Genomic DNA, 16303 nt, shown 5'->3' on the forward strand with positions numbered 1-16303 from the left:
TTTTACTATGAATAAGGAGTTCAAACTTGTAATATTTCTTAGAAAGTTGTTATCATCAAGCTGGCCAAGCTAGGAAAGAAAAGTAATTTTTTAAATTGATAATGACAAAAAAAATTATGACCTGTTAGTCGTTAAAAATATATATGGATTTTAACACTGACTTGGGTGCCTAAACCGTTTAGTTAACTTTATTCATTAGACATTATTAGTCTAATGTTAGTCACTGATCATTTTTGATGAACGTACAAGTATTTGGGGTATATTTCCTTAGGACTTATCAAAGTAGAATGAATAGGTTTGCAATGCTTTATGGAAAATTGAACTAAATTAGAAATTACAAGACTCCGTCTATAGTTTCCTAATTCACCTGCCTACAGCCTCTCATTCTCTCCTTGATCTGTTCTCTACTCTGATTCCAGAAGAAGCTTTTCAAATCCCAAATTTCTCTATATCTTTCCCTGACTTCACATTGCTTTAAGGAGTAAAACGATTACTTGTCATTTCCTCGGGCCATGCGGTTTGACCCCTCTGATGGCCCTACCCTAGTTTAGATAACCTTCCCCATCCCTTTTATACTCCATCCCATTCTTTTCTTAGGAACGTCTTCCCTGCCCAGCTCCCACTCCTGACTGGGTTATCTCTTCCTATTATATGGTGTTCTATTAGCACTAATCAAGAGTCCTTTCTAGCACTAATTAAGGCCACAATTTCATACTTACTGATGTAATGATTTGTTTATTACAAATAAGGGCAGGGAACATATTTCCATTGTCTAGCATGGGGCCAAGCCCAGAAAGGGCACTCAATAATTAGTGAATTAATAACTGTATAAAGGGTTACTGGTTTCTTCTTAGCCCCTATGGCTTATCTACTTATTTTGCTCATGTGTTTCCTTTGAATCTTTCTTGTTTTACTTTCCTTTGTTGCTGGTTTTATAAGATCACATCATAGAAAAGGGAAGGAGGAGGCAGGTACTGAGCAGGTACCAGGACACTTGCAGAGTATTATGACATGATTTCATTTGAGCCTTATAACCTATGTAATAGGTATTATTTTCCAATTTTATAGAAATGAAACTGAGGCTTAGTGATATTATACAAGTGATACCACTAGAAAATGCTGGAGCTGAGTTGGAACCCAGGTTTACCCTTTATTGCTGGACTTGGCATCAAAGACCTTGCTTGGTTAGCAGGCTGGGAAGTCATCTTCTGCACCACCTTAACAAAGCTTTGGGCCTCAGTCTCCAGCTCTACAAAAAAAAAAAAGCTAGAAGCCAACATTAATGTGCATTTCTTTAATCACTAGTACTGTTATAAAGTTTCCATACCATGATCTGCTGTTCTCTCTGGTACAGCTGCAAGACTCCTTTGCCAATTATGATGTAGGGTAGATGACAAAACGGCCACAGATATGCCCCTTTGCTGATTTCACACACTTTGGCAGTGGCCTCCCACGTGGACTCTGGGACCGACCTTGTGATTGTTTTAGCTCATTGAACAATAACAAATGTGATGCAGGCAGAGACACGTAAGGCACTTGTACATTGGGATTTACCCTCTGGCTGCACTTGGAACCCATCTGCCACACATGAACAAACCTTGATGAGAATTTTAGATGATGAGAGCAGGTGCCCCATCATGTCAGCCGACAGCTAGCCAACCCTTAGTGGCCAGACCACCTAACTGACCCCAGATGCCTGAATAAGCCAGCAGAGACCAGCAGGAGCAGCGGAGAGTCAGTCCAAGTTACCAACCCATGGACTCAGGCACTAAATAAATGGTTATCATTTTAAGGTGCTACATTTTATATATATATATATATATATATATATATATATATATGTAAAATTTCTTTACTTTTAATAGTAAGTTTGTATTATATGTTGGTCTTATCATTTTCCCATTCTCAGAGAAAGGTGTCATATTTCGTAGATTTATTCTGTTAAATGATACAAAATTTATAACTTAACAGACACATATCTCTTCTTCATAGGTGGGAGAAATAGACTCTTTTATTTTCTTCTGATTGTGATACAATTTAACCCACTAACTCATTTGGAACTTAATGAAATTTTAGTGATGAGGCATGGATTTAAATTATTTTCCTCCACATTAATATTCAATTGTGACATCCTTTATCATTTAATAACTCCTTTCTCAATTGCTGTATTGCTTCTTGATCTTCAAGTATTAATTTCATATAATGTATTAGTTATATTCCTTGGAATTGCTATGGCATTCTATGAACTAACTTTTCTTTTTGTAATTTAATACCATATTTTTATTACAATTTTATTATTCACCAATATAAAATATATTAGTAATATGCAACTTATAAAAGTTGTTTGTTTATAATAGTACAATTAATGAAGGCCCTTTATGTACGCAGAGTGCTGTTTCTCTTTGTTAATTTCCACGGCCTTTTTTCTTCCTTCTGTCTCCTTCACAATTCTGCTCCCATTAGAGTTATTTGTGTCATTCTCACCATTCTCCACCTGACTGTAAACTTCTTGAGACTGGGAAGAGTACATATTTTCCCTTTGTTGAGGGTTTTCCAAGAGAGAATGTCCAGAACCTATTTGTTAGAGTGATGTGACATTTCTTATCCAGCAGACATTTATTCTTAATGCAGTCTTTGAGAACCTTTGAAGGTTCCTCACTCATACAGTTCTGAAATCTGTACAAAGCTTGTCTTGTTGCTCTGACTTGTATTGCTTAAATAGAATATCTGTAAGCTAGAGAGGAAAACTCTTGGATAGCTCAAAAAACAGTCATGTAAATTTAACTGATTGGGATATCAGTGGAAATAAATTATAATTATTAATACAGTAATTGGGTGCAAGACCCGGGGATAGACTTTAGGTCAATGCCAGCATACTGGACAACATCCCCATATGCTAGGCCCAAGGCCTACAAGGATGACTCAGGTATGGTCCCTGCTTTCAAAGCCAATATAATAATACTGACCCAAGGTTAGGAGAGTTTCAAATATAATGACATGATTTTGCAAATCTCATGTCAATTACTTGAAAGAAAAGTTCTCTGTAAGAATTTAATGTCAAGATTGTCATTTAAAAATCAAGTTCCAATGTCTGTTTTCATTTCCCACTCACAAATCTGTTTTTCAAGTAGGAACTATTTGTTGTTTAAACTTTTTCCTCCTCCTTATCCTTGGTCGTGGGAGGTTCCTACTAGGTTGGGAGGAATGCACTGAGAAGCAGAATGTTAAGGCCAGGAGCACTTCTGGACCTGCCAAGGTCACATCCCAGCCCTGCTCCAGCTCTAATGATTCCCATGAACATACCACTCCCATGGTCTTGCCTCAGACCTTTCCCTGGCCTTGGCATGCACCACCTCTCAAATCCTGTCCAACCCAATCCTTATGGAGCATGTGTCAACAAGGCTCTTGCCAGCTCCTTCAACCCTTGCTACACCCACCTGAAAATCTTCTAATCACTCTGGACCATTTACACCATCCACCTCTTTTGCTTCTCTACCCTGGCATCTGAGAGCGATGGGAGGAATCTCACAACTGCCATATTGTTGATGTTTATTCAGCCAGTATTTGTTGAGCATCTGCTATGCACTAAAAACAGTAGAAGAAATTATACTAGACTCAGAAAAGAATAAAACAGTGAATAAGAGAGCTTCTCCTCCTTCTTGAGGGGGGAAGCTCAACAACTACACGGTAGTGGGATAAGTAATTATCATATGGAAAGTCAGCACCTGTGGAAGCCCACAGGAATGTACCTAACCTAGAGACTTACGGGTTCAGGAAAGCTATCTCACTTAAAATTCATGGTCTTCAACTCCAGTGGGGCCCTTGGCACCACTCACCACTTATTTTATAGTTGTCTAGTCAACATAATTCCCCAAAAGGAGTAGATAAACCTCCATGGCTCTCCTCAAGACCCCCAGTCCACTCATCTCTCTTACTCATCTCTCAGCAGATGAGACAGCTCTTGACTACATTGAGGAAATCCAATCCATGTTTAAAAATCTATTTCCACAACAGCTCCTCCTCACTTCCCCTTTTGAATCTGTAGAAAAGGTGTCTTTTTTTGGATCCTATCTTTCCACCATTAGCCCCAATTCTAGGACCAGGGACCTTGACAAATTGGTTTATTTCCTCCCTCACTTATATTCTTTTATGTTCAAGCTCTTCCTCTTAATTACTCAAGCACAGCTAATGAACATATACAAGTCTCTATTATACAAAAAGTAAATCATAAATAAAAAATATTATGTAACCCAAATGCTCTCAGGTTTCATCAGCTTCCAGATTGAACTCAAATTGCACCAGATTAAAAAAACAAAGTAGTTTACAAATGTTTTCCTGCACCTTGCCAAGTAGTCTAACCGCAACCTCCACCTACCTCTGTCTCCAGTATGTGTGAGATCCCCAAAAGGAAGGGAGATCTTATATATATTCATGAGAAAGCTGTGTTTGTGGCTGCTGTCTTGTCAGAGACCTACCTCTCCTAGCCCTCTCCCTGCCCCTGTGTTGAGGTTCTATCATCCACTGCTGGAGAGCTATTGGCACTCTTGTCTCCAGCTCAGCAGCCTCTGAAGATTCCAGCTGAATCTGCAATATGTCTAATTGCTGGCCTCACCTCTGCTGAGCTAGGGTTCCATGCTGGGTGGGGTGCAGAGTCCTGCTGACCATTCTGCCTGCCAATGTTTTCAATGTGGACACTAGCAGCAGTACATTGCATGGTGCCTGCACAACTGTGTGTGCAGACAGAAGAGAAGGTTATGGCTCCCAAACCTCTGCCCTAATGTTTTTTAAGAAGCCTAATGGCAAGCATGTCCCTAATAGACCTGAAGCTTTGCGCAACTTTGTACAACTCCTTGCACACTATTTTCTTTGTGAATGACAAACTCAGAACATAGCTTCTTAGAGTTCTCTTGACGTTAGTCCTATCAAATATTCTAGTCTCTGCTCTCACTTCTCCAATCAAACACCATTTGGGGGACGTATGATATACGTCTGAATCCCCATGGTGGATACAGCTCAAGATTTCTCAGGAGGACCCTAAGTCTCTCGTAAATCAGTGGGTGTCAATAAATGCCTGGGTGGGAGAAGGATGTCATGGGTCAATATAATTGCTGTAGAGAATGAGCCAGTTTTCCTTGACCCTATTGGGGTCCCTGGCTCAATCTGAATATGAAACTGACAAAAAGAAAGGTTAACAAAAGAAAACCATCCAAATTTCTTGCATACAAGTTTTATGTGACATGGAGCCTTCATAAGGAATGAGGACCCGAGGAAACAGTTGGATCTGAGTATTTTTATGCTTGGGTTGAAGAGTAGGCAGTCATGTAGAACTATGATAGGTCAGAGAGTTTGAAGAAAGTACAATAAACTGGGGAGAATTACTAAGACCTGTTTGTTAGGATTCTTCTTGGCAGAATATTCTAGTCTCTGTTTTTGCAGATAAGGATGTTCCCTCCCTCCAGATATAGAAAGGGCACCTTTCATATGGGATCTTATGACCTCTAGCAGGGCAGACCAGTGTGGGGGGAGGTCAGAGCAACCTTCCTGTTTCTACTGTTTTCTCAAACTTTTTTAGCCTAAAATATTCAATATTCCAAGAAGCCATAATTTAGAGTGCCGTTTCCAAAATCTTGTCACAGTCTTACACAAGTCATGGAATAGCCATGACTCTGCTACAAAAAATAAAACATCACTCCTTAACCCTGCACCCAGTTCTGGCTTCTGCTCTTTTCTTTCCTTCACACCCAAGCTCTGGAAAGAAATCATTTGTAATCTTCACTTCCTCTATTTTTTTCAATTTAACATTATCTTCTTTTTAAACACAATTATATATTCACTTGGTTTAAATTTCAAAAAGAACAACAACAAAAAAAAGCTATCCCTGGCTACCAAATATCTCTCCCTAGAGGCAACCAGTTTCCTGTGTATCCCATCAGAGATATTTTATTAAACACAAGCAAAAACATATCTATTTCCACTTTTTTAAAAATAGCAATTGCATCCTGTATCTACATACTGTTCCTTTTTTTTTTTTTTTTTTTTTTTTGCTTAACACTGTATTTTAGGGATCATTTCAAATCAACAAATAAAGAATGTCCTGATTCTTTTTTGGAGGATGCTACAGAACTATTATTTTGAATAGTTATACCCTAGTATCCTTTAATTGCCAGACTGTGGTTGTTTTCAATTTATCATGACTTCAAGTAGAACAGGATTTAAAAAAAAAAAAAAATGCAAGTTTCCACTGAGGCACCACGATATATTTTGTTAAAAAACAAAATTCAGTGGAATAAATTTTGAAGATCTTATTGGCTTTATTTAATGATTTATGAATCATGCATCTTCTAATCTAGCAGACAGAAAGAAGCTCCAAAAAGCTGTACAAAATGAAAGACTTTTATAGGCAGAAGGGAACAGGAATAAGGAAGTTATTCTAGACAAAAGTAGGTTGGTTATCACAAGGTTACTTTCCTTTAGGGGATAACTGGGGTCTGTCGGGCAGATTACCTCACTAGTGCTGACCAGGCAATTCCTGACTGGCTGGCTTAAGATTCCATTTGTGGGAGAGCCAAGACTGTAATTAAGTAAAGTCTTGGTTTGGTAACAGGGGGCTTAGCATAAGCAACTCTATGTTGGCTTATTATCTAGTTTTTCACAATCCCAAAGTGAAGTAGAAGATCATATAATTTCTAAGGGAGGTGAAAAATCAGGCTTGTAACTATTAAGCTTCTCATCCACAGAAAGGTTCCAAAGAGGTTAGGATTTGGAGATTAGCCAGTATTTTGGAGACTGTAGTCTTGGGTTGAGAATCCTAGTCCCCAAGGGAGGAGTCCTGGGGATCCTTACTACACATTGTGACAAAGAAAGATGTTTCAAGATGGTTGCCGAGAGAGTTTGATACATGGCCATACAGTCCATCTAGAAAACCTAAAGGTAAGTGTTGTGTGATTCGCTGCTTAGGAAACAAAGACAGCTACAGGGGAAGCTGCTCTCCTAAAGCTAGTCAAAGAATGTGTTTCCTCAGGGCAAGGACAGCATGGAAAGTCTCAAGTTATGTTCACCAGGAACACCTGGAAGCAAAAGTCACAGCCAAACTGAAGCCAAAGTGCTAAGCACTGAGGAAAGTGTTAAAGACCCATTGCAATAGAGATGGATCTAACTTCATGGAGAATAAGTCAGGTGAGAGATTCCCTGATAATGAGGGAGACAGACACAGGTCTCCAAGGTCTCCAAGAATCCATGAAAGATCCCAAGAATCCATGAAAGATCTCAAGCTGAGTTTAAAAAAAAAAAAAAAAAATCCCCTACAGCCAGAAATTGGTGTTGGTAAAGTGAGGCATTTCTGCTTCCTCACTCTTCCCTCTTCCCACTGACTCCACCTGGCAGGGGTCTGAAAGCAGATTACAAAGACAGGAGGAAGGGCAGAAGCACAGGGCAGGTAAGAGAAAGCCAATGATGTCCCCTCTTCCACTACTGGTATCCAGCTTGCAGTAAGCTGCACCCGAGAAAGGGGAAATTTCAATGAAATTTTAAGTATTTATTATTAATTTGGACTAAATGTTTGAATTGCTGACTGTAAATAAGACATTTTTATTAACTGAAAATGATCACAAAAGTCATAGGTTTATACCAATTTTCACTGAGGGAGTTCCACAAATAAATCTGAAGTGACAGCGGGTGACTGCCACTTCCTATAAGGATGTAAAAAGTCACGAGAAACTGTTGCTTTTCTTCTAGCAGCAAGAGCACTCCAGAGAAGTTACTAAATCATAGCTGTGGGCGTTTTGTCTTCATCTGTCAGAGAGATAAGAACCCCAAGATATCTAAATGAACTACATTCCATAAAGTGACCAGACGTTCTTAAGGGGGAAAAGACCCATGGTCACCTTTATTCCTGGCAGAGTGGAAAATCTGGTATAGTATCTGATAGGGTGAAGGAAAAAAAAAAAGACAAAATTGAAATGTACTTTTATTGGCCTACAAGGGATGTTCTGAGACCAATTTCTAATGAGTGGTCTTCTTCCCCTTATACCTAACAATTTTCTGCACACTATCTGGGTGTCCTACAATTCAACTCAATTCTCATACTCTCTACCTGGAGATGGAATCAGATTCTACGGGTTAAGTATTTAATCCTAAAAGACTGCCTCCTCTGCCACTTCAGATGCCAATTGCAAGCCCAGGTGACCACCTGTGCTTCTGACTGATAGGCTGTAGATTGGAGACCTTGTTATCAGTACGACTATTTGTGCTGTGTGGGAGATCCTGGTCCTTGGATTCCCATGAGAAGATTTACATGAGGATCCACTCTCAGACTAAAGATAGCCAGAAGGAAAGTAGCAAGCCCAAAGCAGTTTATTATAGCAGAAGTACACGCTCATGGTGGGGGAGGGGCTCAAGGTGGGGAGAAGCGGGTTTCATGAGATGGAACAAGCCCTAGATTGTTTTGGGATTGGATATGTGCGGCAGCTTTCTGGGCTGGGAAGTGCTGTGACTCCTAGTGGGGTGGTCTCTAAAGGAGGCTGCTTCCAATCATTTCGGGAACTCCTTCTACAGGTTGGGTGGGGAGTTTTTGACCCTACAAGGTTTGTACCTGAATAGTCCTGGCAGTCTTTCTCCATGGGGTCTGTACCCACAATGCAAATGTATTATAATAAGTCTGTGCATACCCTGGGGCAGAGAGGGAAGAGGAGAGTGCATGCTCTGCACCTGCACTTGTGGCTTTTGATCTGTCATCCTCAAAGTCTTGGAAGCTGCAATGTCAAGATGATGTGCTCCTGTCTCAATAACTCCCTCCTCGGGTTCAGCTAATTTGCTAGAGCAGCTCATGGAACTCAGGGGAACATTTTAATTACTAGATTACCATAAGGATACAAAAGGATGTAGCTCAGGAACAACCAGATGGAAGCAATGCCTAGGGCAAGGTGTGGGAAAAAGGCACAGAGCTTACATGCCCTCTCCAGATGTGCCACCTTTCCACATCGTCACATGTTTACCAACCCAGAAGTTCTCTGAACACTGTCCTTTCGGGTTTTTGTGGAGGTTTCATACATGTATAGTGGCACAGCAGATTTGAACCCCACGGTTCCCCAGTCACAGAGCAAGTGTGTATTCAACAGCTCTTTCCCACAGTCCTTCCCTAAGTTCCTGGGGCTAATACTCAGAAGACTAGAGGCATGGCACGAGAACTGAGAGAATTCACCTCTGAGTATCTGCAAGGAGGAATGAGGAGCAGCAGAAATGGTACGTTGAGATAATTATTTATTGTCTAAAACAAAAATAAGAGCAATGTATACTTTGATTTATAGCATTTGTATAAGTAAAACTTATAACCACAAGAACACAAAGGATTGAGGGAGGGGATAAGCTTCTTTATACCATCGTAAGATTCTTTCCACTGTGTGATATGATTACATATTTTTTGAAGATACACTATGTTTCGTTAAAGATGCATGTGTTAATATCTAGAGCAAACACTAAAAAAAGTACAGCTACAAAGTCAGTCGAGGAGGTATGTATAAGTAAAAAACCTTATTCAATTTACCCAAGAGAAGTCATCAAAAAATGACAGAAAAACAAAGAGTAAATGGAACTATCAGAACAAATAGCAGTATGATAGACTCAGATCCAACCATACCAAATATTATATTAATTTTAAATTAACTAAATACTCCTACTAAAAAACAGATTGTCAGACTGGATTAAAAATACAAGACATAACTATGCTGTTTGCAAGAAACCCACTTTAATAACTTTTTAAAAAAAATTTCCTTAAGTAATCTCTACACCCAACATGGGGCTCAAACTCACAACCCAGAGATCAACAGTTGCCTACTTTACCAACTGAGCCAGCCAGGTGCCATGCAAGAAACCTACTTTAAATACAAAGACACAGATAGGTGAAAAGTAAATGTGTGCTGTAAGACAAAATATGCAACACCATCTCTAAGATGGGTTGTGCAGCTATAATAATACAAAGTCAATGTCAAAATCAAGGGTATTACCACGGTTTAAAAGAGACAATACTTAGTAATTTTAAAAAGTTGAGTCATCAAGGAAACATGGTAATCATCTAAATATTCGTGCTCCTAATAAAAACATCTCAAAATGCACGGACAAAAATCCAAGAGAAGGAAAGGCAAAATATGTAAATTTACCTTTTTTTTTAAAAGGTAGAATAGGGGAGCCTGGGTGGCTCAGTGGGTTAAGCCTCTGCCTTCTGCTCAGGTCATGATCTCAGGGTCCTGGGATCAAGCCTCGCATTGAGTTTTCTACTCAGCAGGGAGCCTGCTCCCTCCCTCACCTCCTGGCTGCCTCTCTGCTTACTTGTGATCTCTGTCAAATAAATAAAAGTTAAAAATCTTTAAAAAATACATAATAAAAAATGAAAAGGTAGAAATAGGAAATTTTAAAATCCAATTGATAAAACAAATAGACAAAATCAGTAATGATATAGAAAGTGTGAAAACTGCCATCAGTCCCAAAACTAGTTGATATTTTAGAACAATACCCAATAATTGCAATATTCTTTTCAAATGCACATGGAGCATTCACCAAGGTAGACATACAAAGTATGCTCTCTGACCACTATAATATTAAATTAGAAATTGATCATAATAAGACATCTAGAAAATCTTCAAATATTTGGAAAGTTAGCTACACACATCTAAATAACCCATGGGTCAAAGAAGAAATCACAAGAGAAATTAGAAAGTACTTGAAAATGCATGGTAATGAAAATACCACATATTAAAATTTGTGAGGTACATTAAAGCAATCTTAGAAGGCAATTTGTTACATTAAATGCCTTTATTAGAAAATAAAAATGATATAAGAATTGATTATCTAAGTTTCCTCATAAGGAACTAACAAAAGAAGAGAAAATTAAACCCAAAATAAGTACAATAAAGGTAATATATTAAAGCAGAAATTAACGATATAAAAAAGACAAAATTGAGCAAATAAATGAAGTCAGAAGTTATCATTAAAAATTAATAACATTGTAAAAGATTTTGTACCTAAAATGGTAAAAAAAAAAAAATTAATAACATTGATAAGCCCCTAGCAAAATAAACACCACACACACGCACACAAACACACACACACACAGAGAAACAGAGAGAAAGAACAATAAATTAAGTGAAAAAGGCAGGGTTTTTTTTTTTGTTGTTTTTTTTCTTTTTACTAATCTACACCCAAATGATAATGAAGGGGTACTATAAGTAATTTATGCCAATTTTCAAGAAATACAAAATATACTGAATTGTCAAGAACTGTAAAGATATCAGTATATTTGCAAGCTAAACTAGCCTGCCAGTTTTGTGTGTGCCAGCAGAAGACACAAAACTCCTGGATCAGAGACAAAGGATTTTATTACTCACAGCAAGTCTCATGAGCTTCATGTTTGAGCAGATTCTCCCTCGATCCTAAGTTCCATCAGGAGACATAGTAATTCTTGAGGATGCTGCACACATAGTTGTTTTGTGTCATGGCTGAGGAACCCTGATGTTGAAAAACTCCAGTCTTTGAAAAGGAACTGCAAGCAAACCCACCTGACATTTGCCCCAGAGAAAGACATTATCTTTATTATACCAGACAACCAACAAACCCGTCCTCTATTCCAGACAGAGAAATCATTTCTATTTTCCAAGGTGACTTGCCATACAAATATCTTCAAAAGACAGTCTGGGACAAATGCTGTCAGTGCTTCAGCTCACAAAACATACAGAAATTTGACAAATCCATGGAGAATTATCTCCCAACACTAGATGAACTTGGAAAAATTCCTTGAAAATTACAACTTGCAAAAACTGATACAAAAAGACATACAATATTAAATAACTCTATATCTAATAAATAGAAGTTACAATCGAAATGTTTCCACAAAGAAATTCCAAGTTTTATCAGTTTTTCTATTGAAGATTTTAAGAGGGAAACTCTTTCAGAAAATAGAAGTTAGCACTTTATGATGCTAACATAACCCCAACAGTATTTGATAAAAATGGTTTTTTTAAGTTACAGACCAATATCTTGCATGAATATAGATTTGGATAAACTTAAGAAAATATTAGCAGATTCAATCTAGCAATACATAAAAACATGCCAAAGTGGATTTTATTCCAGGAATATAAAGTTAGTTTATTATTTGAAAAATCAATGATTGATACTAACAGAAAAAAAGAATAAAAAACACAATTATCTTAATATATACAAAAAGCATTTGACAAAATCCAATACCTATTTAAAATAGAAATTCTCAACAAAGGAATAAAATGAACTTTTTCAATGTGACAAAGGTTATATATGGAAAACCTATAGGTAATATCATATATCATGAAACCACAAACACCTTTTTTTTTCTCTGATCCAGAACAAGGCAAGGGTGTATACTGTTACCACTTCTATTAAACATTGTATTGAAGTCTAGTCTAGAGCAATAAGAAAACAAAGGAAATAAAAAGCATAAATATTGAAGAGGAAAAAATAAAATCGTCACTATTTATAAGCATGACTTACAGCTACAACACTCTTTGAAATTTGCCAAAAACTGCTAGAACTAGAGTTAGCATGATACACAATTTGCAAATCCATCATATTGCTACATTCTAGCCATAAACAATTGGAAAATTACATTAAATTTAAAATGTTATTTGTAATATTATCTTAAAAATCAAGTATCTGAAAATTAAGCTAGTGAAAGATATGCAAGACTACACGTAGTAAATTACAAAAGATTGCTGAGAGAAATTAAAGAAAATACAAAGGGGGAGAAACATATGATACAAACGTTAGGTATCAAGGAGAGCATGTACTACATGGAGCACTGGGTGTGGTGCATAAACAATGAATCTTGGAACACTGAAAATATTAAGAATATAAACAATAAAATGGGAGAAAATATTTTTTAAAAAAGAAAACAGCATGATATTCATCATTTTTTATGAACTTTTACATTTTACTTCCAGTATAGTTAACATACAGTGTTACATCAGTTTCAGGTGTGCAATATAGAGATTCAGCAATTCTACACATTACTCAGCGCTCATCATGTAAGTGTGCTCTTTAATCCCCATCACCTATTTCACCCATCCCTCACCCACCTCCCCTCTGGTAACCATCAGTTTGTTTTCTGTAGTTAAGAGTCTGTTTCTTGGTTTCTCTGTGTCCCTCTCTCTCCCTCTCTTTCTTCATTTTTTCATTTGTTTTGTTTCTTAAATTCCATATATGATCAGAATCACATGGTATTTGTCTTTCTCGGACTGACTTATTTGGCTTAACATTGTACTGTCTGGCTCCATCCATGTTGTTGCAAATGGCAATATTTTATACTTTTTATGACTGAATAATATTCACTTGTATATATATACCATTTCTTTATCCATTCAGCTATCAATGGATACTTGAGCTGTTTCCATAATGTGACTATTGTAAATAATGCTGCTATAAGCATTTGTATTTTTGTAGTTTGGGGGTAAATACTCATATGATAGCTGGATCATAGGGTAGTCTTATTTTTAACTGAGGAACTTCCATAAGTGTATTTCAGTGTCTGCACCAGTTTGTATTCTCACCAATACTGCACAAGAATTACTTTATCTCCACATTGTCACCAACACTTGTTTCTTGTGTTTTTGATTTCAGCCATTCTGAAATGTGTGAGATGATATCTCATTGTAGTTTTGATTTGCACTTTCCTGATGATTAGTGATGTTGAGCATCTTTCCATGTGTCTATTGGCAATCTGGATATCTTCTTTGGAGAAATGTCATGGACAGAAGACATAGACAGACATTTCTGTCCATGTCTTCTGCCATTTTTTAATTAAGTTATTTGCTTTTGAGGTATTGACCTATATCAATTCTCTATATATTTTGGATACTAACCCTTTATTGGATGTGTCACTTGCAAATATCTTCTTCCATTCAGTAAGTTGCCATTTAGTTTTACTGATTGTTTCCTTAGCTGTGCAGAAGTTTTTGTTTTGTTGTAGTCCCAATAGTTTATTTTTGCTTTTATTTCCCTTGCCTCTAGACATATCTAGAAAAATATTTTACAGTGGTTGTCAAAGAAATTACTGTCTGTATTCTCTTCTACAAGTTGTATGGTTTCCAGTCTCACATTTAGGTGTTTAATTATGGTACTCATTATTGGAAGATTCAATGTAGTTCTCCCCAAAATTATCTATAGGTTTGAGACACTCAAATTCAGCAATGTTTTGAAGAAATTCAAGCTGATCCTAAATTTTTCTGAAAATGCTAATGATCAAGAAGAGCCAAAACAATTTTGAAAATGAACAAATTTGACAGTATGGAAGACTTACACTACCCAATATCAGAAGTTACTATAAAGCCGTAGTCACTAAGACAGTTTGATGTTACCATAAAGAGAGACAAATAGGTCAATGAAAGAGAATATAGCATAGAGACATTTACCCATACAATTGATTTTTGACTAAGGCACCAAGTCAATTTAATGGGAGAAAGAAATGTCTTTCTAACAAATAGTGGGAAAAAAATTGAATATCCATATGGAAAATAAAACAAAAATACCCATGCAATGGTGCTATAATGGTGCTAGTTGCTATGGTGCACTCTCCAGATTCCCTCTTCAGACTTGTTTCTCTGCCACTGAAGTGTTGGCTGCTGATGGCTCACAGCTGAGTCCCTTTCTCTCCAGAAATTGTTCTGTCAACCAATGTTGCAACCTCTCTTTGGTGAGAGCTGGAATCCAATAACTGGCTAATGTAGAGAGAGATGCAAAGGCCCAGCCCTCTTGCATCATTTGTAATAATGTTGAAGAGCCATCCTAAATCCCGAGAGCCTCTTTTGCATAACTGCTTAATTTCTCTCTCTGCCCAATCATGTTTCCTTCACCCGTCAGAAGTATTTTTCCTGTGAGTGCTCCCCAATAAAGCTCTGGAATGTAAATGTGTTTCATGGAAAACTCAATACATGTCTGGCAAACTTTACCTTACTAACTCTATACCAAAAGAAATAATTTTTTTTAAGATTTTTTAAATTTATTTGACAGAGAGAGAGATCAGGAGTAGGCAGAGAGGCAGGCAGGGAGAGAGAGAGGAAGGGAAACAGGCTCCCCACCAAGCAGAGAGCCCGATGCAGGGCTCGATCCCAGTACCCTGGGATCATGACCTGAGCCAAAGGCAGAGGCTTTAACCCACTGAGCCACCCAAGCACCATCAAAAGGAATAATCTGAGTTGGATTATAGAGCTAAGTGTAAAAGCTAAAACTTAGCTTATAGAACTTCTAGAAGAAATCCTGGGAGAATATCCTCATGACTTGGGGGTAATCAAAGATTTCTTAGGACACAAAATGCACTATACAGAAAAGGGAAACATCAATAAACTGTATTTCATTAAATTAGAAATGCTTGCTAATCAAAAATACCATCAAGAAAATGAAAAAGAAGTAACACATTGGGGGAAAAAATACAATATCTAAATAATAGTTTGTATCCAGAAATATAAAAAAAGTCTTTATAAATCAACAATATAAAGACAAATGACCTGATAAAAATGGACAAAAGACTTAAAAAGAAATTTATGAAAGGCACATGTAAAGATGTTTTGTATCATTGCCATCATGGAAATGCAAATTAAAGCCACAGTGCGATACTGTTTACAACCTTCAAATGGATAAAATTTTAAAAGACTGACCACATAAGGCAAGGATGGGGACCACCTGCAACTCTCATACATTGTTGGTGGAGTGTAAAATTATACAGAAACTCCAAAAAACTTTTTTAGTTTCTTATAAAGTTAAATATACATCTACTCCATGACTCAACATTTCTACTAGATAAGAAATGAAAGTTTATATCCACAAAAAGACTTGTACAGTAGTGTTCCTAACAGACTTACTCATGATTGCCAAACCTGGAAACAGCCACATGTCCATCAATGGAAGAACAGGTAAACAACCTCTGTTATGTTCATTCACTGAAATACCACTTGTCGAAAAACAAACAACAACAAAAACTACCAATACACACATCAATATGGACAAGTTTCAAAAACATGTTGAATGAGAAACTCCAGACACAAAATAATCATAGTGACTGATTCCATTTATATGGAGTCCAAGAAAAGAAAAATAAATCTATGGTGATAGAAAACAGAAAATAATTGCCTCTAATTGTAAAGGAGCATGATGAAATTTCAGCTGTGGTTAAAATATTCTAAAGTATTTTTACTTGAAGAGCTTTAAAAGGAGTCCAGGAAATTTGGGTTCTCCAAATAAAAGACACTGCAGTTTTGGAAAAAAAAAAAAAGAAAAACTTCACAAGTTT

The 16303-nt window shown here is 37.1% G+C and overlaps 2 protein-coding genes and 1 long non-coding RNA gene across 11 annotated transcripts in view; 2 read left to right on the forward strand and 1 right to left on the reverse strand.

Annotated features, from left to right (window-relative positions):
* Positions 1-16303, forward strand: part of PLEKHM3 (pleckstrin homology domain containing M3) — a 1279556-nt gene that overhangs the window by 967881 nt on the left and 295372 nt on the right. The window lies entirely within an intron of this gene.
* CPO (carboxypeptidase O) overlaps positions 1-16303 on the reverse strand; it is a 59286-nt gene that overhangs the window by 40285 nt on the left and 2698 nt on the right. For 2 of the 9 annotated variants that reach the window (XM_082690476.1, XM_082690473.1), the window contains exon 1: positions 11379-11518. The exons of 2 other annotated variants lie outside the window; for them this stretch is intronic. Coding sequence is in view for 4 of the 7 variants with exons in the window: in XM_082690471.1 (XP_082546597.1) it covers positions 1148-1205 (58 nt within the window). In the remaining 3 variants the exon portion in view is untranslated. Of the gene's footprint in view, positions 1-1147; positions 1250-3437; positions 3586-11378; positions 11519-16303 lie in introns of those variants that run through there. 5 more of the 9 variants (XM_082690471.1, XM_082690472.1, XM_082690470.1 and 2 more) reach the window with 5 other exon arrangements.
* Positions 6759-13047, forward strand: LOC309844162. Its single transcript, XR_014300523.1, has 3 exons — positions 6759-6930; positions 9130-9240; positions 12990-13047. It is a non-coding gene; the product is annotated as an uncharacterized lncRNA (long non-coding RNA).

The sequence above is a fragment of the Mustela nivalis genome, assembly GCF_964662115.1.
Source record: "Mustela nivalis genome assembly, chromosome: 11".
Taxonomy (NCBI): Eukaryota; Metazoa; Chordata; class Mammalia; order Carnivora; family Mustelidae; genus Mustela; species Mustela nivalis.